Source organism: Calypte anna, chromosome 2 (genome assembly GCF_003957555.1).
Source record: "Calypte anna isolate BGI_N300 chromosome 2, bCalAnn1_v1.p, whole genome shotgun sequence".
In the NCBI taxonomy this organism is placed as follows: Eukaryota; Metazoa; Chordata; class Aves; order Apodiformes; family Trochilidae; genus Calypte; species Calypte anna.
Window position 1 is genome coordinate 137,452,069 of NC_044245.1, and position 24,838 is coordinate 137,476,906.

Genomic DNA, 24,838 nt, shown 5'->3' on the forward strand with positions numbered 1-24,838 from the left:
GTTTCTCAGAAAGCAGAGATTTTTTTCCCTCAGGAAAGGCAAAATTATTTCCTCCCTTGCAAATTCTACTTGTCTACTGGCACAATTCACAGCAATTGGAGAGGATTTTCTCTGCTGCTTCTTACCTGTTTTAAACAGGTAGTAGTTCTCAATAGTGGAAATGACAAAAAGCAACAGTGAATATAAGTTTGGGCATATTTTTAATTACTATGGAAATTTTACTTAAATTTAATTTTTACTCCTAGGCATTTGAAGGACTCTGCTGTTTTCAGTCCTGTCTCAGCTTTCTTTTAATTCTTTTAATTCCACATTTCCAAACTCTAGCAACAAGGAGGGACAGAGAATAGGTGTAAACGATTGGATACTGTTTTTAAGGAAAGCAACAATGCATTTATTCAAGGAATGCTGTTTCTGTGCAGTCCCGTAAGAGACAGCATGCAAAAAAGAGCCCCAAAAGCAGTAATCTCAAGTCCAGTTTTGGATTGCTTCTGAAGGGCAACATGATGCATATCACATTGCATAAACCAAAAGAGCTGTCAAGGATTTTTACACATATATTCTGCCTGATTCACAGGAACCATGAATTAGAATTGTAGGGTAAGCCTGTGTCAGTTCACTTGCATTTCTTGGGCACACTGCTAATGTGTTCTGCAATCCTGACCTCTAAGCCAGTACTGCTTCTGAAGCTCTGTCAGGTCATATAGAAAAAATGCTAACAAATACTGGTCTCCTCCCACCTGCCAGTATCATTAGTCAGACTCCACAGAAACAGCTTAAATATGAGAAAGAGAGGCAAACTGACAAAAATTTGGTATTTCTAAAGGTAGTCAGCATGTTTTGGTCTCTACCCAACCACAGAAATTAATAGGATAAGATAATAATTCCAGACTTGGGATAATATTATGGGATGAAAGTAAATTCCCTTCCTGTAACTTTGCAGATTGAACACTTCTGTAAAGTAACCTCACCTGTACCAGAAAGCACCTGGATCTTGCTAGCCAAGAGCCTCCTGCTGCTGCTGCAGAGTGGCTGGGCTGTAGCAGAGCTGTTGTGGAACTGCTATAAAAGAAGCATGCACAGATATCAAGAAAACTGTTCTGCTGTTACAGGTGTGGTCAATATGAGGACAGTTACTAATGGTGTGTACTGTTAGGGTTCCTGAATGTTCTGTAGCTGTAGTAACAAACATTCTTACTGCCATCTCCCAGCCTAAATTTTGAGATTCACTGTGGATACTTTCATTGGGCTTTAAAGCACCCCATATGGGAGAAAAGAGTTTCCTCAGACATCTGCATCATACTGTAAAGGTTTACCTGGAGAGGTGATGATAGAGGTTAGAAAGAACCCCAACGCCAGGATTTTAGAAATCTTACACCCACACACATGCTGACAAGAAAAGCATTTGCATCTACAGAGGACCATCTCCTGACATGACTCCTGACTCGCAGCATTTTGGAATTGCCAGCTCTTCAATGCACTCCCAAAGATTGCAAAACCTTTCACTAAACACTTGGCTAGAGAAGAGAATCAATTCAGCTCTTCCTGAAGAAGTCCCAGAATGATTGGGGGAAATGGCTTTTAGAGAGCTGAAGGACAGATCAGCACAAGCTAACCAGGCTCTTAACGTGGAAATGTTTCTTGCTATGACTGACTTCTGCAATGCAATCAAGAGTTTTCTGAAAGCAACAGAGACCTGCACTTCAATGTGGAGTATCAGATAATCTCAGTTACATGAAACAGCCTCTACAAAGCAAGTAATCTATGAGAGAGAGAGAGAGAAAGACAGAGAGAGGGGTGGGGGAGAGACTGAGACTCTCTGCATACCCAGGTGCAGTCTGGGAAGTCCATGTTCTCAGGTAAGAAATTTTGCTGGTGTGCTAAAGTAAAATACTGCACATTATACAGCTACTTATTTGCGTGTGAACTGATGCAAATTGTTACTGATAACTGGGGCATTCACAGTCTCATTCATATTTTATATCTTCAATTTTAATAAGCTGCTTATTACAAAGTTATTGTCACATAGTACTTGTTCTGAATTTGCTATAAGGTCTGCCTGGATGTTATGGAAATAGTGTTTCAAAACAGAAAGAGAGGACTATAAAGCCACCAAATGACAAATGCTATGTAATGTCATGATATTATTTATTATCTTTAATAATAAAAACTCAGTTGTATACCAAAAAGAAAGCTGTTCATATTAAAGCATTTTCATTGTAGAGTCATAAGGCTTTGCAGAGCTTGAACAGTACTTGCTTCAGGAGACTAAATTGCTTCTCTACCAGCAAAGTTTCTATCTTCTCACACTGATACTACATGAAAATAAAGCACACAAGTTTTCTCTGTTGCCTTAAAAATCTTCCAGTCAGGTAATAGTTATTTTTAATTCTTTATTTTATTTTTTTTTTTGCATTCTAGTAAAAACACACACAAGTGTGAAGATGAATAAGCATAATTTTTTCCTGAGCTTTCTTATCACCTTAAAAGAAGAATAAAGATTTTCCATCCTCTCTAAACCCCATTTAGTCCAGCAGTGGTGTGGCAGGAAGGCAGTGAGTACATTATTTCTCCTTCCATTAAATTCTATTTCTACATTGTCTCAAATACTTACAGGAACTGAAAACATGATCAGTCAAGGTAGAAATCTATGGTCCTGATTTCTTCTTTTGTTCTAACTTGGACACATTAAAGACTTCCATGACTGCACCTGGTAGTATGGGTTAGCAGCACCTGGGTTTGGATACCAGTTACAACATTCATCCTGCCACAATCTTTGAAAGCAATTCAGCACATCAAGTAAAACAGGCAGAAGTTTCTAAAGTCACAGCATCACACTTCTCATCATATTGTTGAGAGGCAACAGTCAATACAACATATTGTGACCAGAGCTTTTCCATTTCACAAAGGCACTGGAGAGCACCTTGGTTGTCCCCTTACTTGGAACCTGCCTGACACCTGCTTTTATACCTCTGTGAAGCTGCTGCCTGATAGCTGGCAAAGTCAAAGTTCCCTCTGCAGGGTCACTTGCACTGAGCATTTCCAGTACATGACCACAATACAGTTGCCCAAGGCATGACTGGAAACTAACTGGGACAAAGATTTGTGATATCCCCACTAACTACAATAGCACTGGATGGTAACAGCCACACACTAATATTTAGAAGTAGAGATTAAATCCCACCTGGATGCCCCTGGAGCAGAAGAGGACACTTTGGTCCACAAACTAGTCCACCTCTTTACTGGATGTATGATTTATATGGAACTACTTAGAAAATTTAGTAGGCTTCCAGGAATTACAAGGGGACACAAAGATATCCACAGCTAGTTTGTTGAAGGCAAATCCAACCCACTTCCAATGTGGTTTGACAGCCAGGTGACAACCAAGCTCAAAGATACAAAACATGTTAGTGCATAACACTCTGAAGTTGAGCAGAACCAATTTATTGTCCTTGTTAGGCCCCTGCAGTTGCAAACAGTTCCAGTGCTTTTCAATGACCTTCTACAGAGGACAATTACATGACTGGTCACTGTGGCTTACATAAAGCAAAGGAAGTTCAATATTTCAGATATGATTGTGGTCCAAGGTCAAATTTGGCAACCTCACTTTTCTGCACTCAGAGAAAACCATTGATAATTGGAAAAAAACCCAAGCTGCATATTTAAAAAGTCAAAAACAAAACCAAAACATGTATCAGTCTAGAATTAGCAAGTCCTGAATTTCTTTGTGAAAACCATTTAATCATTACTCTATATTTTTGGGAGACACTATCAAAAGATAATGCTTCCCACAGTTTCTTGCTACCAGTCCTAACTGCAGGTTTGTACAAGGGGAGTATTTCAGACTAAGATTGTTTATACTATTCTTTCACTTTGGGTAATTCACTGAGGTGCAGAATGGATCCAGCATATCAGAGCTTTTGCCACACAAAAGTGTTAAATGCACTGCAGTTTACATCATTTTTTTCTGCCAGATGGATGATCATATTGGTGTAACAGTTCCCAGCAATTTTTGCAAGTCAGCAATAGACTGTACAAGATTTAGTGGATGCTGTTTAGCTACAGCTTGCTTACATAAAGAGTATGCAAATACTTGCTTACCACTGAAGGATTCACTCAAGTGAGATGTAAAAAAACAGATTCTACTTCACCTTAAATTTTCAGGACTACTGTTGCTCAGAAAATAGGATGTTTCCATCTTTTCCTGCAAGTTGCATTCTGACATCTGGCATTCCAAAACAAGTAATAAATGTTCAGACACTGTAATTGTTATTTTACTGACAACTATCTCTTTGATAAAGGGGAAAAACAAACAAAGGGTCAGTCCTGAGGCATACCTGGTATAAACAAACACTGTCAGGGGAATGAAAGCCAGGCATCATTCCTCAGATTCAACAAAATAAAAAGGCTCTGTGAGTTCTTCAGAAGTGGTGTCTCTGAAGGTCAGAAGTGTACTGCAACAGCAGGGATTTGGAAGTGAACACTGCAAGTTTTCCAAAGCAGACTTCCATCAGTGTTGACAGAACTATCTCAAATACCACAAGCCTGGACCATGAATGAAAACTGAAACAGGTTCATGTGGACACACTTTGAGCTTATTTAAGTTAAATTTTCTGGATGTAAAAGTATTTGTGCCATCAAATAACCCAGAGAATCAATTTTTCAACTAAAATATTAATTAATTATCAATAATGACTACAAACTCAAGGCACAGAGTTTTCTACTCCATCAGCCTGGTAGGGTTTTTGTGTGCTTTGTGGGGATTTTTAAATATCTGTATTACTCCCTTGTACCTTAAAATGTTAAACAAAACACCATCACTGAGCATGTGGAAGCCAGTATTAAAGCTTTCTTGTTCTGGTCACAGAAATCAGGCCATTTCAGCTTTCATGTTGCATATGCACTCTTTTCTTTGTGCTTTAGCCATACATACGTCCACAGATACTTTGGGTCTGTGTTAATATAGTGACTGCTTAAACTCATGACCTATCCTGCCTTGTGACAGACTGTGAACAACAAACTGCTGGAGGGCAGAAGGGTATTGAGAGGAAATATGCTTGTCCTGTACTCACACTCCTCCCTAAGCACTACTTTTGGACTAATAGCCTGATGGAGCATACTCATAATTACAGCTATTTCACCACTTTAAAGATGCATATAGAATATATTTGAACACCATGCGCACTGAGGTTTGAGAGAGAATCCATGAAAATTACTGCAACATATAGAAAATGTATACACAACATATTAGTTGTAAGAAATTAAACTTAGTAATAATTATCTCCTAATACAGGGAATGATACTGTAATTCTTGTTTGAAGAACTCATTTTTAAATAAAGCAATAAAAAAAGAAAATTAAAGCTTCCATAAAAGTATACTCGTGATTTACAGAATAGCAGCAGCCCCTCTAAACAGACATTGCCCTCTACACAGAGAAATGTGCTATGCAGGTGATAGAAACACTTGCAACAATTAGGTATTGCATATATTCCTAAAAAAGGAGACCAAATACATGTTTTGGTAAACACATACAGCACAGGTGTTGATGACTATGATTATAGCTGCTTGACACCTTTCATAATCATCAAGTGCTACTGAACCACAACCACTGAAGCTGAAAATTTCCATGTCAGTTATTTTGCATCAGACTGATTTTTTGGTAGGCTTAATAGCTGTTGCCAAAATTTCAATGGGTTTCAATGCAAGACCAGAAAAATACTTGCAGTTCAGTTAAAAGAATTAAGTAACTATAGGGAGGAAGACAAAAAACCCCCATAGATTCTAGTTAGAAAGCATAACTTGAGAGTAAGCCATCGTGCCAGCATGCTATCTTTGTGAAGATTAACCTGAATTAGTTCATGTTAGAACATCTAAAGAATTTCAAAGTGCATTTACTCAACAGAGGCACTCAAAAAGTTATTTCAAGAGCCTGTGCATGACCAAGCCCCAGGCTGAGGGGGCTGAACAGAGTCATCCAAACCAGCTAGAGCCTTTGTGGATCCAGAGACAATCAGAAGAAAAGCATCCCTCCTGTACTCCTAAAGGTTTCCATTACTAGAAAAGAAGACTGTTCAACAGAAGGACCAAAAAACTGAAAAGTTTTAAAACAGGACTAGGACAAGAAAATTATGCAAAGATCACAGTCAGATGTGACCAAAACTGAACCTGAATCTGCAGTCTTTTGAATGGACATCCATCAATAGCCTCTACAGAAGGCTCATTGTCCTCCAGTGACTGGTCCCTGTAGAAGATTAGAAACCATCAGCCACATCTGTAACCACCATGAGAACTCAGGGACAGCTCCACTTGATGCAGCTCTGCTGATGAGCAGTGTGGGAATCAACGCAGTCTGACACTGTGAATTTAAGGTGCAGTTTGAGGGTGCATATGAACTGAAATGTGTTTTCCTCCAGTGCAGTATCACAAACCATTCACTCACAAGGCTCCACCTCAGTCATGGGCCAGAGAGAACACTGCTCAAAAATATTCCATGTGATTCTTCATCTAGCCTGAAAACTGTGCTCAGGCAGAGCTGTGTCATTCTGAACCAGTGAAGACCAAAAATTATGAAAGCAATATTAAAGGTCCAGGAAAAAAAAGTCTGGTAGCATTCCATGGCCAATGTATTCTTTCAACTTGAGTAGGTAACTGTTTCTGCTTTTGTTAAACAAAATTCAGGCACTAATCTGAAAGCCTTCAGTCCCTAAGTTACTTTTCTGAATGGACACTACACAACACCTGAACTTCAGAATCTGAATCCCCTCAAGAGTTTTTGCAAGATCCCAAACCCTAAGATTAGGTAATCTATTTAAACCCAAAGAAGCCACAAGCACAGAAAATAAAAAAAAGAATGCAATAGCTCTTGCACAAGTAGAAGATGCTCTTGCCTAGAAATGGGACAAACACAGCCAGTGTGAACCCTGCTTTCCTTTAGACTGATTTGATGTCTGCACTTTGCAGCTCCAAGTCCCATTACAGAAACACAGCACTGTACCAGGAATCCTTATGGCATTACTTTATGGAGCGTATGGAGGCCAAAGATAGTTCCATGGTTAAAACATTTCTTTTGATCTGTTCCAGGCTGCATCAGTTGATGGCCACACATTTCTGAATTGGAAAAGAAAAAATACTTGAATTTTTATGCCTACAGAATAAATTGTCTTCAAATAGTTATTCTTCATTATCATTTTTCTGACAGTTCTGATGTTGCAAATGTAAGGAGATGCATAGCATGATGTAAGAATTAGTTAGCTAGCCTGCAGTTCTTTTTACAGCAATTGCCAGGCAACAGCTGTTACAGCAAGAGTCTCCTAGCAGGCTGTAGGTTCTGGTATCTGTCCCAGCAAGAGAGCATCACACACAGATTCAGCAACAATTCTTTATCTGATCTAGAAAGAATGTGTAAATAGACAGGGAAAACTGTTGGTATGTGGGGAAGCTTGCACAGAAATGATACCTAAGAAGAGAATTAAAGGAATGGCAGGTATGTGAGCATGTTTCAGCATCCTACTGGACTCATAAGAAACTTCAGAGACGTCATCTTTGTGTATATCATATTAAGCACACTTGCAAAATTCAAGTCAGAGGGGAATTCTAAAAGAAGACAGAGAAGGACTTTAAAATCTAGTTAGCCTTTCTATATTGCATGAAACCAGACTAACGCTGTCTGGTCAAACACGGGAAATATAATAGATTCAAACCCTACGAGAGCTGTAGGGGAAATACACATTACACACATAAATTACTGTTTTTACCATGTAGTTTCCTAAGTACTCATTCCAAATGTGATGTTTACAACAGGGGCATATCTAGCAGCATGCAGGACTGCTCACATCCAGCTCTAAGTGGGAACACAAAAGATAAACTGCCCTTAGATCTAAAGTTTTACCCTAGTCCTACTCTGACATACTGAGTGAACAATCAGGAAACATGACTTGTAAACCACAGGAAGAACAGGTGGGTAACTGGCAGATTATTTTGCCTGCAGTTTTGCTAATTAGTTTCTCCTACTATGTGGGGTACCAAGTTGAGGGCTTGTTTGAACTTCCCAGGGACCTTTGCTTCTGAAGGCCTCTTCAGAAAAGTAGAAAAAGTAGAAAAACAAACCCACAAATTCAAATCACCAACTACCCCAATTCACACAAGGTTGTAGAGCATACTGGAATTGAGGGACTGCAGATATTTCTGTTAAAGGGCCACAGGGACCATGCAGCCTGGGGACTGCATGTACCCATGCTTACCATGTATTTTTCAACTCACCTTTCCTTTCAAAAACTCGATTCTGTCAGTGTCTACCCTTTTTTCCTAGTAAGCACTTCCACTGCTCAATGACCTGCAAAGCCAGAATTCCTTTTCTGATTTCTGAATCACTCAAGCTTCCAATTTCAGCTTTTGAACACATGCTGTTGTCCTGCTAAGTCCCTATACCCAGTTATCAAGTCATCTATCAACCCTCCTTTCAGCAGCTTCCTCTCCTGTAGCATGACAACACACGGCTCATCTTCCAGGCTTGGGAAAAGGTAGGGCTCCCCCTTCCATCTACTTCTATGATATTCTTAGAACTGAACCATCACAACTGGACACAGTGTGTTAGAATCTGACTTAAGTGACCTGACCTGTCTACCTTACAATGCTCCTTGCTATTTGATACAACTTTTATAACCAGAGATTACATAAGTCCCATTAGCTTTGCATTTAGAGTACATGTAATGTGGCCACCTACAAAAACTCCCAATTAATTTTCTCCTTTGACAGCCTGCATTCCAGGGGGAAAGAGACCATAGCTGCAGGGTGAAGGGATTTCTCATATGTTGCACTACATTTGGCTACAAGACAAATTTTATCAGGACCATCTAGATAGATTATTTATACCACCCTTGTATCATTAACCCATCCTGCTAATTGCTACCACATCAACTTAGCAACCAACACCGAAAATGTGAACGCTGCTGCACAACCAGCTAAACAGGGAACACAAATAAAGATCCTTTTCACTGGAGTCCCCCTCCTGTTATGGGCAATTCTCAATGAACCAGACTGATTCTAGCATGCAGAATACAGAATTAAAAAGAATGTGCTGCATTGTCACATGACCCTAAGCTGTAGCCTTGGGGGTCAAAAATCATATTATATGCCATGTGGTAGATATTAACTACTAACCTTGTACCTTTGCCAGTGGGGAGGAAAAAAAAAAAAAGCACTATGTTAGTCTGACAGGCTGAACATCAAGCTGACTAGTATGAACTATACAATGCAATTCTTTGTTGACAGAAACTCAAATTAACTGTACTATTATTTTGGCAGAATTGGCAAGAGGCTAACAGGTCTGTAGCTCCTTGTATTGAGTGAAATAAAAAGAAAAAAATCTCAGAACATCATATTTGAACAGAAAGAAGCTTTCTCCATAAAATTGACTTAGAATGAGTCAGAATTATGTGGGTCTGAATATGGCTTAGTGTGACATAAAAAAGGACTGTACACATCTGTGAATGGCAAATTCAGAAGCAGATTATCTTAGAATAAAGGCTACAGGTGACATTCATCACAACCAAACTGTCTTTTGTTTGGTTTTGATAAGCCAATATTTGACAAGCTTTATCTACATGAATATAACATCCATAAACCAATGGACACAAGCATTTTAGCACTGCAATTTAACTAGCACTTGACAGCAGATTGAATTGCAGTACTTCATAGATTTGATATGCTCATAACAGACTGTCACATTCCTGGCATTTCTCCAGACAGTGTTTATACTTAACAAGAGCAACAAAAAAAATTAGAACATGTAACAACCATTTCCTTTTGGCCATTTGGGATTATTCCACATTTGGCACAGTTTTTAGATTAACCTTATTAATCCATCTTCCGTTTCTGAGCTGTTATATTTAGATCAAGAACATGTACTGCAAGATAAAATCTACATAACCTATACAAAACAAACATTAAAAAGTGTACATTCAAAATGATAGTCACAGAAAACCTGGAATATCTGTTGTGATATTCAAAACCCAACTGGACAATCTGTTCCAGCTGACCCTGCCTGAACAGGGGGGTTGGACTAGGCGATCTCAAAAGGATCTTTCCAAGCTAAGTAACTCCAGGATTTGGTAATTTTGACTTGGAAACGGTTAAGTAATTTCAATTCTGCACTGCACTACACCCAATAGAACCTGCAGAGAAAGCAACTGATGTTTATACCCAGGAGTATATTTGGGGGAATCAGACAGTTCTGTCAAAGACCTCCCTGTGATCACAGCACAATGTCACCAGGCCCTGTGCAATGCAGGTGTCCTGCCAGGACAGTTGGCAGGACTGGGATTACATTGACAGCTTGTCTGAAACGCAGGGCACGCTGACAGGAGATACACATTTCCTCAAGGGTATCATTGTTCAGCATTTCACAAAACATAACAAAGCCTTGGGAGAGCATTTGGATTCTTTACCCAGTGATTAAGAAGCAACATTTTTGTCTGTGGAATTCTGTCTGTGGAAAAGGCTTCTCTTACCAATCTGGTGGGCAGGAATTCCACTGCGCTTCAAGGAAAGATACTGGGGAACAGGGTGAGGTCTATACAGCCTGACAGGTCCCTGGCTTTTGAGCTTCTGAAGACTTCTAAAGGCATAGCTCAAAATTTTTGTTTTATTTTATGTTTTAATTTGTGTTTTGTTTTTTTTTCATTCTTTAACCTAGCTTCTGCTGTAAATAAACAGCAATGTAGTCCTGAAAGACTGAAATTGGCAGCAGACTGGAATAGCAGCAGTAAGAACAGAGCAGCTGATTTTCAGCAGCAGCAGCACTGCCCTCAAATATATGCATTAACATATTGGATTATGTTAGATAGTAGCTGTAGTTAATAAGCTATTAGAAAAGGAGTCCCCCAAGTTTTACCTGAGGTTAACCACTTAATGTTGATTGCTGTATAACAGGGTTTGCATTTGATAAGTACACAAGGGCTCTGTAAGGTCAATGAACGAGGAGGGATGATTTATTTTGTTGTGGGTTTTTTGTTTTTGCTTTTTTTTAAGGATTCATGCCTTGAGTGCACGTTGCTATGAAGGTTCATGGATTAGTCTGCACGTCCCACGTTTCAGACCAAAATGCCTTATTAAGTTCCCACTTCTTTGTGTGTCTAGGCTAACATCTGTAAATGTAGGTTTCTGTTCACAGATTAAAACAATGACAAGGCACAGGTTTCTTACAGGGGATTCTCATTTTGAGTAGCAGGAATTTCTTCTGGCTGCACCCAGAACAGAAAGCTGTCTCCCACATCAGGTAAGTGCTGATCACCACTAGGATCTGAGGAATTAGAAAAACACTTCACAGGGTGTGCAGATCCTTGTTAGGTGAAAATCAATCCCTGAATGCAGGAAGAATTTGGACAAAATCCAGCTTTTTTTTTTTTTTTTTTTGTTCCAAGAGCTCCTTCCACTGAAAATGCACAAGGTGGATCCTTGTATCTTTGCTAAAAGAGATGAGTATTAGAGACCTCCTACGTTCGATGGTAACATGGATAAAGCTCAACATTGAGTGCACTGTACTGAGCCCTGTCAGACTTTCAGCCTTGTCGATTAATTATATAAAATCAAACAATAACTTTCACTGAACACTGGGAGGCCCTTCTCTTTTATTGAGGGCTATTTCCCTGGCAAACCTTGACTTTCAGTGGCCAGCTCTCAGAGCACTTGAGCGATTCAGCTTTAGAATTCATTTTTATTACAATACAGAACAGGCAGGGAGGAGAGGAGCGCTTTTACTTCCAGTCTCTGCCTTCTGCAAAAGGCTCAGCTGCCTGGGCTCTGATTTCCCAAACCCGAATCATTCTCTAAGAGGGACACGAACAAATCAGACGGAGAAGCTCATTAGAAGAGGCTGGAAGCTATGGGTAAGGACCGGCGTGCTTCACACCCGCCCGAGCGTGCCCGTACACACGATTACACAAACACAGGTATTTGTTGGGACCAAACCCCCCGCACTGACCCACGGGTGGGGTGGTGTGGAGTGGGGTTTCCACTGCCGCGATGCCCCCACATGACTGAGACGCGGCGGCCCCCGCCGGAGCTCCGCGGCGCCCGGCAGTGCCCGGCGGGTTGGCCGGTGAGACAGCGCCCCCCCGCGGCCCGGCGGCACCGCCTGTCAGCCCCAGCCCCTCAGCCCTCATCCCCCAGCTCCTCATCCCACTGCCCTCAGCCCCCATCCCTCATCCCCCACCCCTCAGCCCCCACCCTTGATCCCTCATCCCCCAAGCCCTCATCCCACTGCCCTCAGCCCCCATCCCTCATTCCTCAGCCCCCACCCTTGATCCCTCATCCCCCAAGCCCTCATCCCACTGCCCTCAGCCTCTCAGCCCTTCAGCCCCCAGCCCCACCCCGGCTCGGCCGGAGGAAGCGGGAGAAGCCGCCACCTCCCCAAGGCACTCCGGACCCTTCCGGCACGGCAGCCCAGGGACACCGGGGGAGGTCCGGGGGATGCAGGCGGCTGTTTGTTTGTCTGTTTGTCTGCACTCGGCTGTTTGTCTGTTTGTCTGCACACGGCTGTTTGTCTGTTTGTCTGTGCTCGGCAGCAGCGGGGGAGCTGGGGGCTCGGGCACCCACAGAGGGCGAGCCCAGATCTTGGTGGCAACGTCGTGAGACCTGACAAAGGGTCCAGGGGATGGACAGCAGAAGGCAGCTGAGAACATGGAGCCACGAAGGAGGGCAAAAATCAGGCTGTGAGTTACTCCGTTTGTCAGAGATCGGTGCAGGAGTGGACTTGTTGGCCACACACATAAAAATACAGAGACGGCGGGACCGGAGCGTGGATTGCAGAGGGCACCGGGCCTGGGAAGAGTGAGAGGAGCGATGAGGAGCAGTCGGAGGTGGAGGTGGCAGAAGGAACACAATGAACTGCAGACCGCTCGGGTTAGAGATTAAATCGGAACCCGCTCGTTTGTGTCACAAAACAGAAGTCAAAACTCCTGGCCATGGCTTCCTCCAGGTTCATATTTCAGGAGGCTATCCTTATGCCGTTCACCATGAGGTCTGCTGTGTTATTAGACCAGGGAACACTGCCAAATAATTGTAAAGTTACACTAAGACTAAATCCCCATGAATCACGAATAGCACATGCTGGCAAGTAACAAGCTGAAATCGGCTCTAGCTGCCCACTGACAGCACAAACACCCACTAAGCAGCAAATTAATTCATTTCTTCAAAGTGAAGAACTGTAAGGCTCTCTCAGTTTTCCTCATCGAAATTTTCGTTACATACAACTTAGCCAGAAAAGTGACTTCGTGTCTTCACAGCAAAGAAGACAAATGCTCCTTCCCGGAAACAGCACAGGTAATCAGAAAGGAGTCACTCCCAACACCTCCTATTTCCATCCCAGTTCCCACCAGAAGGGAAATGAGAACTTCTGGAGTGCTGCAAGAAAGGCTGACTTGGTGGGGAATGAGAGCCCAACAGAACCAACCAGCTCTTTAACCCAATTAGAAAAATATGTTCCAGACTCAACAAGTGCAGCAGAAATTTTTAAAAAGCACCACAGAATTACAGTCTAATGAGACTTTGGTCAGGGCACAGTACTTGTAATCAGCACAATTCATAGGAAGGCATAAATACTGACTGGTCAGCTCTAAACTAAAGAGCCCATCATTTGAGTGAAAAGACTCTAACCTGTTATGCCCCATACTGAAGTAGTTCACTGGTATTAATCAAGTAGGGAAATAAACAATTTTTAAAAAGGAAATAAAGAAGTGCCATCAGGGTTAACAATGGTACTACATCCTCTAGCTTCAAGCTATTCCCTGGAGGTGTCCAAGTAAGAACAGTGCTTTGCCTTGCCTACCTTCTAGATAAGGGGTTCACACAGCCTAGTGACCAATCAAGGAGCATGGTAAAGTAATAATGTAATCACTAACAGTTGGTGATTGTTCCAAAAACCTGTAGAAAAAGAACTTCTTGAGAAATAAAATGAGAGGTCAGAGCTTCAATATTTGGCAAAGTGTTAGTGCTATTAATAAAGTAATCGATACCCCTGTAAAGCAGCTGAAATAAAAATAGTTGATAAAAAGCATGCTACATCAAGAACATGTGAAGGGTCACAAACAAAAGGTGGACAAAGGAAACAGGGTGAACGTTTATAACATCTTCTCTTAGCTATATTAAGTCCACTAATTTAATTGGTTTGGAGGCATCTCTCAACCCTCCACTGATTACTTCAGGAACTGACTTTCTTATACTCTGTCTTCCGAATCCCACTTCAGTTGGATGCCTGAGTCACCTAAGACTGATAGGATAAGCACCCAAAGGCTACACAGTAGCTCCTAAGCTTCTTGGCTCTGTCAGTGGATCACAATCAGTGTTCAGTTCTTCCTGCAGACACACTGCACAGCCTTATCAGCAAACTAGGAAACATCACAAAGCTTTACAATATGGTTTGAAAATTCCTGAAATAGGCTTCACTAAGACTTTTGACACAGTTTTCCGTATCTTACCCAAATTCACATTTTAGCTCCCCTCTGAGTGAGATACAGAAATTGGATTTTGAAACTGGCTGCCACGGTGAGAGGTTTGGGGGGTGAGTTTTACAGTATACTGATGTGAATCACTGTTTTGAAGAGAATACAGTGGATCAGGCTTGCAAAGGCCATACAACTGAGTTCTTTTCAAGGAGAAGGGTAAAATATGATACAGTCTCTTGTTAGTAAAAGTTGACTAAAATAAATAGAGCAAGATTAAATTAAAAATTAAAAAACCCCACACTCTTGTGTTGGAGGGAAAGAATAATCCAATTGTTCTTGCATATAATTATGAAGCATTAATTTCCCAACATATGACAGCACTTTGGGAGTAAGCATTGAGGACCAAGCAAACAGTGCTTCAAATTAAAAGCAATAAACCTTTCTCTCCTGTTACCTAAACACTCACAATCCTAAGGGCACAGAATTTATCTAAGTAAATTGACAGAAAATTTCAAATGTGAAGCTGAAGCACAGGAATTACAGTTTGCAGTTCAAAGATTATTTTCCTTCAGTGTTATGTATCAGGTAAAAGCTAGAGCAAATCTGACTGCCATGGCTCTTACTGAATCTTTATATAGCAACAAAGTAAAGAAAAAGAGGCAGCTAGAGTGTAATTCACTTCTGAGTATACTGTTGAGCAATTATTTATTGAAACCATGAGAGATCTTCCCAGGTAGTTAAGTGGAGAGAGCATACCAAGAAAAAGAAACCAAACCTAAGAAATACCCAGTAAGTCAGGAAACAGTGTAAACCTTTCATCCTCTACTTGCACAGCAGGTCTCCCAGCTGATAATGGAGGAGTGTGGAAACTGTTCGTTCTGAATTGAGTAGACATACAAGCAGTAACACTAATATGCCCCTAGCAAGCAAGGCCCAAAACGCCTCAATTGCCCTTCAGCAAGTTCCTTTTACTATTGAGCAGATATGATAATATCACTTCTTCCACAGAGGATTTTATGTAACAAATAATGGCATTAGACACTTACTGCTCCTCTGCATACAGAAGTGATCTCCGTGACTCATTGACTCAAGTTTCTTCTTATGTATATAGGGAGGGCCTAGTTCTATGCACAGGCAGAAAGTTGGTTTAGCAATTAAGAATTTGTCATGGCAGCGAGTTAGAAAATGTTCCCCTGTTCCTGATTTAAAAACCACAAATAAACAAACAACAAAACTCCGAAAACATATTAAGAGATGACTTTCTGCCATAATAATCTACAGATTATCTTTCACAGAAAAGCAAAGTTATCAGAAGATAATAAACTAAGTTAATACCTAAACTGAAACTTCCAAGAAGTGTTCAATTGCCTCACTGTCCCCTTCTCAACTGCAGATGAGCTTTCCTGGTCATATAAGATCTCTCATGAGCCATTACTGCTTTGCCTTCTGTTTTGCCACTATATATTGCATGAGCTATAATCTGACTGAGAAGCCAGACCCAAGCACCATTGCTGAGACATGAGAGAAGATTCCTTTCATGCAAAATTTTCTTTATTAGTAATAAAGGTTGATTAATGAAAAAAAAGATTGTCACTTTCCAACTATTTAGTTCATCCAACTTCTTTCAATTCTATGTTATATAAACACAAGGGTACACTAACATATTTCTGATATTATTTTCCAAGCAAAAAGAACAGTTGCCACATATTATGGAAACAGAAGCCTTATCCCAAAGCCTGTCACTCTTTGATGTGCTCCACATGTTCAAAGTTTGAGAGCAGCCAAGTATGAAACAGAGAAGGCTCTTCAGTCCCTCACATATTCAAACACAACCATCACAACTCCATAAAGTAGGCTGCAAATAAGTCTGACCTTATCCAGGTAGAATAAAAGTTCTCTCACCATGGTGAAGCAGTGATTCTATTATATTTTTTAAATCACAGATAAATATAGTCATGATTGATCTGATAGCCCACTAACCAACATTGCTCTTAAGACCTCACAGAACGAGCATGAAGAAGTGGCATAAAAAGACCTGTGGGCAAGCCTGGCTTAGCTTTGCAGCACAGAGAAGGGAAGGGCTTCACAGAGATGGCTGGAGATGGAAGATGCTTCTACATCGCCACTATCAGAGGAACACTGCTTGGGAGGAGAAATGTGTCATGCTGAAGAATGCTGTCATATGCAAAACAAACAGCATAACCAATTTTATCAGAAATGCCCTCCATTTAGACACAATTAAGGTTGTCTTTATTTCTTCTAAAAGCTTTTCTTTTTCTGTGAATAAACCACATGCTTTCCGAGATACATGGCAGTGCTGTGGAATGCTCAAAACTTGCTACAGATTTGGACCAAACAGAAAAATGCAGTAAGTAAAATGTTAATAATTCTTTAAAGGAGGTGAAAGCACTTCCTACAACAGCTTGCCCAGACCCAGGGCCTTCACTCAGTACCAGAGCTACACCTGATCATAAAAACAGCCCTCTACCAATAACAACCTAGAGAGTAGGTGGTGACCGGTTTATAAGGTACAATAAAACAATGTCTAATAAAATAAGCTAAGAAAAGATGCCAGTTTGTGTAGTCTTCTGCGCTTTAATGACAGTAGGATTTGTGAGAAGACTCTGGAGGGCCAGGTGTCAGGTAACACAGACAGTAAAAGAATGTGAAAGGATCAACGCCTGTTGAGGACACCTTACAGAAGATCTCATTTTCCTTCTTGCATTAGGCTTCACAGTAGATGTGCTGAGTCATTGGCACAAGAGGTATCTTGGGGGCAAAAAGTTACTCATCAATATGGAAGAATGAAGGATAACAACATTGGAATTACTTGCCAAGAAAAGAATGAAGAAGCGAGAAGTTGCTCCCAGTGAAAAAGATCTGGTAACAAAAAGACTGAGCTGGCTCAAACAACATCTTTTATCACAGCACATTTAACACTGGTATCTTTATCTCTGTGGTACAGACACCAAAACATATATAGGGACAATGAACACAATCAGGAAGTTACAACATGGTGAATAACCTGGTTTTGGACACCTTTCCTGCCCCAGATGTAGGAATGAAACCCCGAGCTCCTGAGCTCTATTGAACACCATTTTATCTCCAAGTCACTGGATTGGTTTGGTTGGATTTGGTTACAGAACAAAAAAGAGTTCTGTGAAATAAAGGCCATAATTAAACAATACCTGTTCTGGAAGTCAGAAATATATCCAGCAACACCTTTGAGAAGAAAAACAAGCCCTTTCTCTGTAACCTACAGTAACCTACTCTCTGAGGATTCAGTGTGCCTCCTAAGAATATCAGAATAATCTGAAAAGAAGCCAAGATTTCTCCAAGTTCCAGTGTAGTATATAAACCACAAGACCATCCATTCACCAACATGCTAAATAACTTGGGTATTTCAGCTGATATGATAAAACCCTAACATATGCAAAAATATTATCGAACTCTGAAAGAATACATCAATTCAAAGAAGATTTTATATGAACTTCATGAAAGTACCTCAATATAGCCCATTTAATACAAGCTTCTTTAGAGGTTCTAGAACTAGCCAGATTTTAAGGCTACTTGCAGCAGGTTTTTCAGTAGCAGTTCATACCTCATTTTCTGAGGTGCTGTTTGTTACTTAATGAATATTCATAAGTTCTGGTCCCTTCTAAAACGAAAAAGCAGTTTTCTTGAGTCCTGTTCCTTTCCTCCGTAAAAGTTTAATTTAAAAAGGCTTAAGTCCTTTCAAGTACCTCCTATCAAATTCCTTCACTTGGACCAAGGTACCACTTGGGTATTACTTTGACAGAATGAGGTTTGTTTAATGATCAGAGCATGAGGTTTTAATGCTATGAAGACATACATTAGGACACTGGGGAACATGGTGTAAAAACAGGAGGTGAAGCAGGGTTTCTTTCCTTCTTTCCTTTCTTTCAACAAATCACACATCAATAAGTAGTCACTTAGCCATCTTCTTTCTTGCTTTGTCAATGGACCATTTTCCCCCAAATGGTTATTCCTTAGTCATCCTATGCCCTGTCTTGCTTCTGTTAATGCTAAAACATTGCAAAAATTTTCGTTTATTTAAATGGTTCAGGATAAGACTGTCAAAGAATAATTCATCTCTCAAGAACTCCCCAGTCATTTAAAAGTATTGCTGCCCAGCAAATTCAAAGCCACAAATGCACACTGAAACCAAGGTCAATTTCTCAGGTTTGCCCCCTGGACTACACTGGTATAAGTGTTAAAACCTGGAGAGTAAGAACAACTTTTTATGTCCTCTCACACTGGTGTAAACACCAGCACCAGTTGTAGAGCCTCTAGTGACATGGTCCTACCATTAAATTGCTCTTTTTAATGTACAAGGCACTATCCTTGTTCCTCCGTTTTTATTGTCTCATTTTTCCTACCACTGCTAACTCCTATCAGGTGGCCTTAGATCTCACTCAGGATTAGTCCCTAGAATTCTTAGAGTTCTGACTCTAACTCCAACACCAAGAAAATTACCTCTGACCTGTTGCTAGTAAACTAACCAAATCAACTCAAAGATTTAGTGTATAAAAAAGGTCTTCCAATTTCTTATTAGATATTTCTATATTTAATTATCCCTAACTGGCTGCAAAATGCATTTCCCTGGTTCTGAGGTACTCAGTAATTCACAGGACCACAGAAGAATTCAGTTGAATGGGACCCCAGCAGATTTCCAGCCTAACCTCTTGCACAAAGCACAGTCAGATACAAGTTCAGATCAGGTTTCTCGAGCTGGGGATTGAAACCTTTCGAGGACAGAGACTGTCCAACCTCTGAACAAGCTGGGCCAATGCCAAAGCAGTCTCTTCTGTTCCGCCTCAGTTCAGCTCCTGTCTGCTGTCTCTCCTACATCACTGTGAAGGGCCTGGTTCCAACTTTTTGATAACATTCTTCTACACACTGGGGGCCTGCTGCTATTTCTGCCATTCCACCCCTGCTAGCTGCCTTCTCCCCACACTGAACAAGCCCAGCTCCTACAATCCCCTGCTCACAGGGCAACTGCTCTAGCCCTGAGCATCTCGGTGGTCCTCACCTGATAACCAACAGTGGATAACCAAGAACTGGAATCTAAAAAGTGCAGAGTAAAGGGGAATGATGATCACCCTTGATCAGCTGGCTACTGTCCTTTTAATACAGCCCATGATTCTGTTAGCCTTCTTTGCTACCAAGGCACAACACTGCTTTATTTAATTTTCCTGACTATCAAGACCACAGAACTTCTTCACCAAAGCCTCTGCCCAGCCAGCAAGCAAGCCCCAGGTTGTGTGGTAACAGGGGCTCAGCCTCCCCAGCTGCAGAACTTTGCATTTGCCCTTGTTGAATTTCAAAAGGTTCCTGTTGACACATTTCTCCATCCTATGCTTGGTCCCTGTACCTAGGTCCCTACAAATGGCAACCCTGCTCTTGAGTCTATGACTACTGCCCCAACTGCAGATCTCATGGGAGTACACTTCGTCCCCTGTCAATGTTAGTAAGAACATCTTTATTAGTACCAGGCAAATCACCAGTTAAGCATTTTTTTCCTGCTGCTCCTATGTCAGGAGTAATAAAAAGGTATAAAATCTCTACCATGAAAAGGATGCTTTGGGTTGCATTTTTGCCCCAAACTAAATGAACTGTAATCAGCAACTAATAGCCTCCAGTAAAATGCCACACTTCTCAACACCTATGATTAACTGATAGATATGTTTGTCCAAGGCTATTTTCCTAGCTTATGACAATGCCTTATATTTTATCTTCAAATAAACTTTAAATATCCCTTTCATGTCACTTTCTTCAAGTTTTTTTCTATCATATTTTTCCATATCAGAAAAAACCTGTGAAGTTTCTTTAATTCCTGCAAAATTTTCAACAATCATATCACTGACTCTTCCATAGCCATATCTGGAATTAGGTACTACTTTGTCTTAATCATCACGTTAGTTTCTGTGTTCCTTTCATGCTCTAATATTTTGAGCCACAAATCCACTGTTCTATCCCCTTATTAGATTTCAAATAATTGGAGTCACATGGATCAACAGAACTGGAAATATCCTCCTAAGTTATTGATTTCACCCATAATATCACCATATACTTCTAAAAGAAATCTATAAAACCAATCGCATCTCTTTTCTTTAGTAGTTACTGAATTGAAGTTGATTTTTTTCCTGCAGACTTAATTTCTCACACTCATACTACTATTTTCTTTATACCTCTTCAGTATAAAGTAAGAACAATTGATCTTGATTCTTCTTTTTCATAGAGGTCCATGAAGTTTGAAGTTCTGCACATCTGCAATGAAACTACAAGGTTTCCATCTATGCTTATGTTGAAAAAAACCCAACTTTTTCTTCCTTTTCACTTCAGCTCATAGTGCTTTAACTCTAGAAAGACACTATGTCATAGTAAAACAGTAATAGAAAAAAAAAATTAAAATAGCTTCAATTTTTTTCTGGTAGCACTCTGGATGCTGTCAGCCCTGTACCTATGGGTAGAGACACAGACTACATTCCTATGGACAGCTTTCAACAGATGATGCCTCAGCAGAAATGGGATCAATGGTTATGTACTAAAACTCACCACTTACCAAACCAACACAAACCACCTCTCACATATAACTGCATCTGTATTCATGGCTACATAGTAAACAAATATTGCTAGTTTAATTTTCCATGGTTGCAATCATTCACATATTATCAGAAAGGAAAGAATAGTAACAGGAATCAATGGAAAATCTGAAACACTGCAAGCACGAGTGTAAGAACAGACACTGACTGAAACACACATTACTTAACAACACATTATTGTGCAGCCTAAGATTTGTATGTGGAACTCAAATCTTTGCTTAGTATTAAAAGGCTGAATGCAAATTCCCAGTTTTCTACACTTCAGAGAACTTCAGAGAACATATTAGTGTTCCATATTAAACTTTTTACAGATTAATTACTGCCTGGGATACAAGTTAAAATGCTATTTAACCCCCAAGTGACATCTGTATTTATATTAACCCAGTTCCTCTGAGAAACTGATGTCAGTTTAAAGTGGTCAGCTAAAATACCACTACAGCAAACTGAATAGGAGTTAACAAGTCAAGCAGATCAACAAAATCAGTATCAACTTCTAAAATAAATAGGAAAATAAAATACAATTATGCTTTTTAATATATTCTTCTAAGACAAGACTCCAGGTGTTGAAGGTTTGGAGGTCTCGTGGGTATTTAGGGGACAAACCATGACAAAACAAATATTTTTTAGACTACACAAGGAATTATGTGCAAGTGGGAAGCCACCTATCCAATAAAAGAAAAACTGCAAGAAAGAACAGTTCTCTGTACTTGAGCTACATTTGGGACAGAAATCAGTTTCATCAGCTGGCAATGGTATTTTATATTGATACTAGGAAAATACTAACTTGAAGGATCATAAAATACTGGAATAGAGAGATGTAAAACTCTCCACCATTGAAATTTTTCCAGAAAAAAGTATGAGAAACATCTGACAGAAACAAACTTGCTGTATTGATCATGCTTCAGCCTTAGGGAGGGGCTTAGTTGCACTTTCTTCCCATCCTACATGCTAAAGACTGAAGTTTGATTTTGCATGACAAAAAAGGCAAAAAAAGTATATGAACTCACTGAAAAACAACAAGGAAAAAACTCATTTACATTTTGCCTCATAGGATATTTCTTAATGTTTGGGGTAGGTTTAGTTATTTGTAATGAACAGGGTGTGGCCTTTACCCACATACATACTGACTTTTTTTCTCATTGTATTCACCCCAAATAATCTGAAATTTACCTTTTAGAGAGACAGGAAAATAAACTACAACATCTTATGAAAGCTGATCTATTTCCCCAGCTCTAATCCTTGCAACTGTCTAGTCATACAATTAACATAAAGCCCTTCGTGGACAGTCACAATGCATTAACAACAAAGTAAAACAATTCACCACATTTTAAGTAAGTAAAATATTTCTGATAGTGCATACTTTACCAGTTATGTCATGCTGTTTGAATGACTCACTGTAGATTTGATACTGATTAGGGCAATGTTTCTTCAGCCATTTGCAGACATCCTGCTGGGTCCATAACGCCACAGGTTTGGTCAGCTTCACAGTCCCAGACTAGAAATACAAAATGAAGACAGAAATGATGTTTAGCTCACACATAAGTTTCAGAAATTCTAATCTGTGACATTCATATATGATATTAAAATAACAAATGCCTGATAAGGAGCTGCTCTGACTGGCAGATATCCATCAATCACCAGCATGTTATGCAAGACCTAGCAATTCAAATCCATTACACCCCAATCACATAGAGTGAAAGGTTCTTAATGTTATTTTGCAATGAATACATCTTCCTTGCATCACAGAAACATCCTTGAATAACATAAAAAGTGACCAAGTCTGACTGTTCCTGAAAGGCAATAGTTGCAGCCTTTGAAGTCTTCAAATTCACAAGAGGGATGTACATTTGTGTCCTGGTGTGGCTGTAACCACGGAAGACCAGGAGTATCCTCAGGACAGGTGTGTTCCTCAGCTACAATTACAGAAGAATTTGCAATGAAGCCCTTCAGTGGAAACATGCTGAAAGACTGGTTCTGCCTGGAAAAAAAGAGACTTCACACAGCTGGAGGTAGAGCTGTTGATATCAGTTCATACTGAGCATTTCAGCCAATACTCTTTCTAGTTTGAGTGATGGATACAAGCAGATTTGGTTTTTCTGCTCCTTTTCACCTTTGAGCCTCCTACAGCAACTGCTTCATGAAATAAGTAGGACTCCTGTTTAACACCATTGCTTCCTTCTCAATAAGGACTAGTGTTCAATACTTTCCTGAAAAATCAGTTTTGTAATAGATTATCTGAACAGATTAGCAGTTTTTACATAAAACATTTATAAATCAACTCAATAGCATTATTTTATGTATAAAGTCACATTTCAACTGCAGGGATTTAAAGCCTCTTTTCAAAGTAGAAGAAACAATAAAAACAAACAAACAAAATCTTCAAAGAGATTTCAGCTTTTTTTTTTCTTTTTGCAGCACAGTCTGCCTAAGAGACTAAGAAAATCTAAAATAGATGGACAGTTATTACCAACAATAAATGTTTAACATTGGACATTGCTGATGTAAATGATTGTGAATAACAGTGTATCCTATTTACTTGATGATTTTGTCTACTAACTAAGTCTATGGAATAAAATCCAAGTATCTTTGTTCCTACAGTGGGCATGCAGAATACCTTGGTGGTGTAGAAGGTTCAAGAGAAGTTTTTGTGCACAAATTTGAGATGAAGGGGAATGTCATCTCAAACATTCTTCTCCATTAGGTCTCATGGCAGATTCCCTTGATAGCTCCAGCCAGGGTTTATCCCAGCATTTATGCAGATGCACTTTGTCAGACAGACCTCTTCAAAGTTGCTTTGAATTTTTCATTACTAGAAGCCCAAAGGACCGAAGCAGTTTTAAGCCAGTGATTTGCATGTCCTATTAAGTCCATAAGGTACATCATGCAAAGATATTAAGTTAGGGCCAGGGAATATGGCAGACATAAAATTGCAAAGGGTAAACATGTCTTGAATTTCTCATGTCCAATTTTCCCCATCTCTTTTTCACTGTCTGAGTAACACTTAAATAAACCCGAGGACAATTATAGTTGAATATGTAATACAATGCATATGCCTCAGCTCAGCTGTTTTTTTTGTTTTGGACAAAAATACACTCACAAAAATATGAAGCCTGCATGAATAGGTACCATCCACATTAAAAGGTGTCACAATTATGCACAAAACCACCCCAAATAATTGATTTTTATGTACTGCTGCCACCCACCAAGCAGCAGCAGGCAGAAACCTGACTAACAGACTTCTAATAGGCATCCACAAGAAGAGAAACTTCCAGAGAAGTTTATAGTGCCCTATAGCCAGGACAATGCTTTCTCCACTGTTCTTTTTAAGAAGCCTGTTAGCCTTCTGCACACCCAGAAACTCCTCTGGAATTTGCACAGGTCTGGAGAAGGGGCAACCTCTGTAGGGAATATAAGTTCCCGTAACTGTTCCTCATGCAATTAGGAATATCAAAGGCTCCTCTTTGAACTTCTGTATCCTACTTGTTACTGCTATTTGAATCAAAGATAAAACTGAATTTCAATGAAGAGTCTGATATTATGGAAATCAGTTAGCTGGTTTTTATTACACACATATATAAATGTGTGCCCTTCACAAGTACATCACAGAAAAAAAAAAAAAAAAAGTAAAAATAGCCATACACAAGTGGTCTCTCTGATTCCATAGAAATCCCTTAAAAACAGGGTCAAGACTTCAACATCTATCATTCTTAAATTGTATCTGATCTAATAAATTATGGTGCTTCTCATGTATTTGCTTAGAGAAATTTCTTCAA

The 24,838-nt window shown here is 39.9% G+C and overlaps 1 protein-coding gene across 3 annotated transcripts in view; it reads right to left on the reverse strand.

Moving 5' to 3' along the window:
- Window positions 1-24,838, reverse strand: part of SAMD12 (sterile alpha motif domain containing 12) — a 174,324-nt gene that overhangs the window by 103,679 nt on the left and 45,807 nt on the right. For 2 of the 3 annotated variants that reach the window (XM_030445062.1, XM_030445060.1), the window contains exon 3: window positions 22,431-22,560. In XM_030445062.1, the coding sequence (XP_030300922.1) occupies window positions 22,431-22,560 (130 nt within the window). The remainder of the gene's footprint in view (window positions 1-22,430; window positions 22,561-24,838) is intronic. The other variant, XM_030445061.1, reaches the window with a different exon arrangement.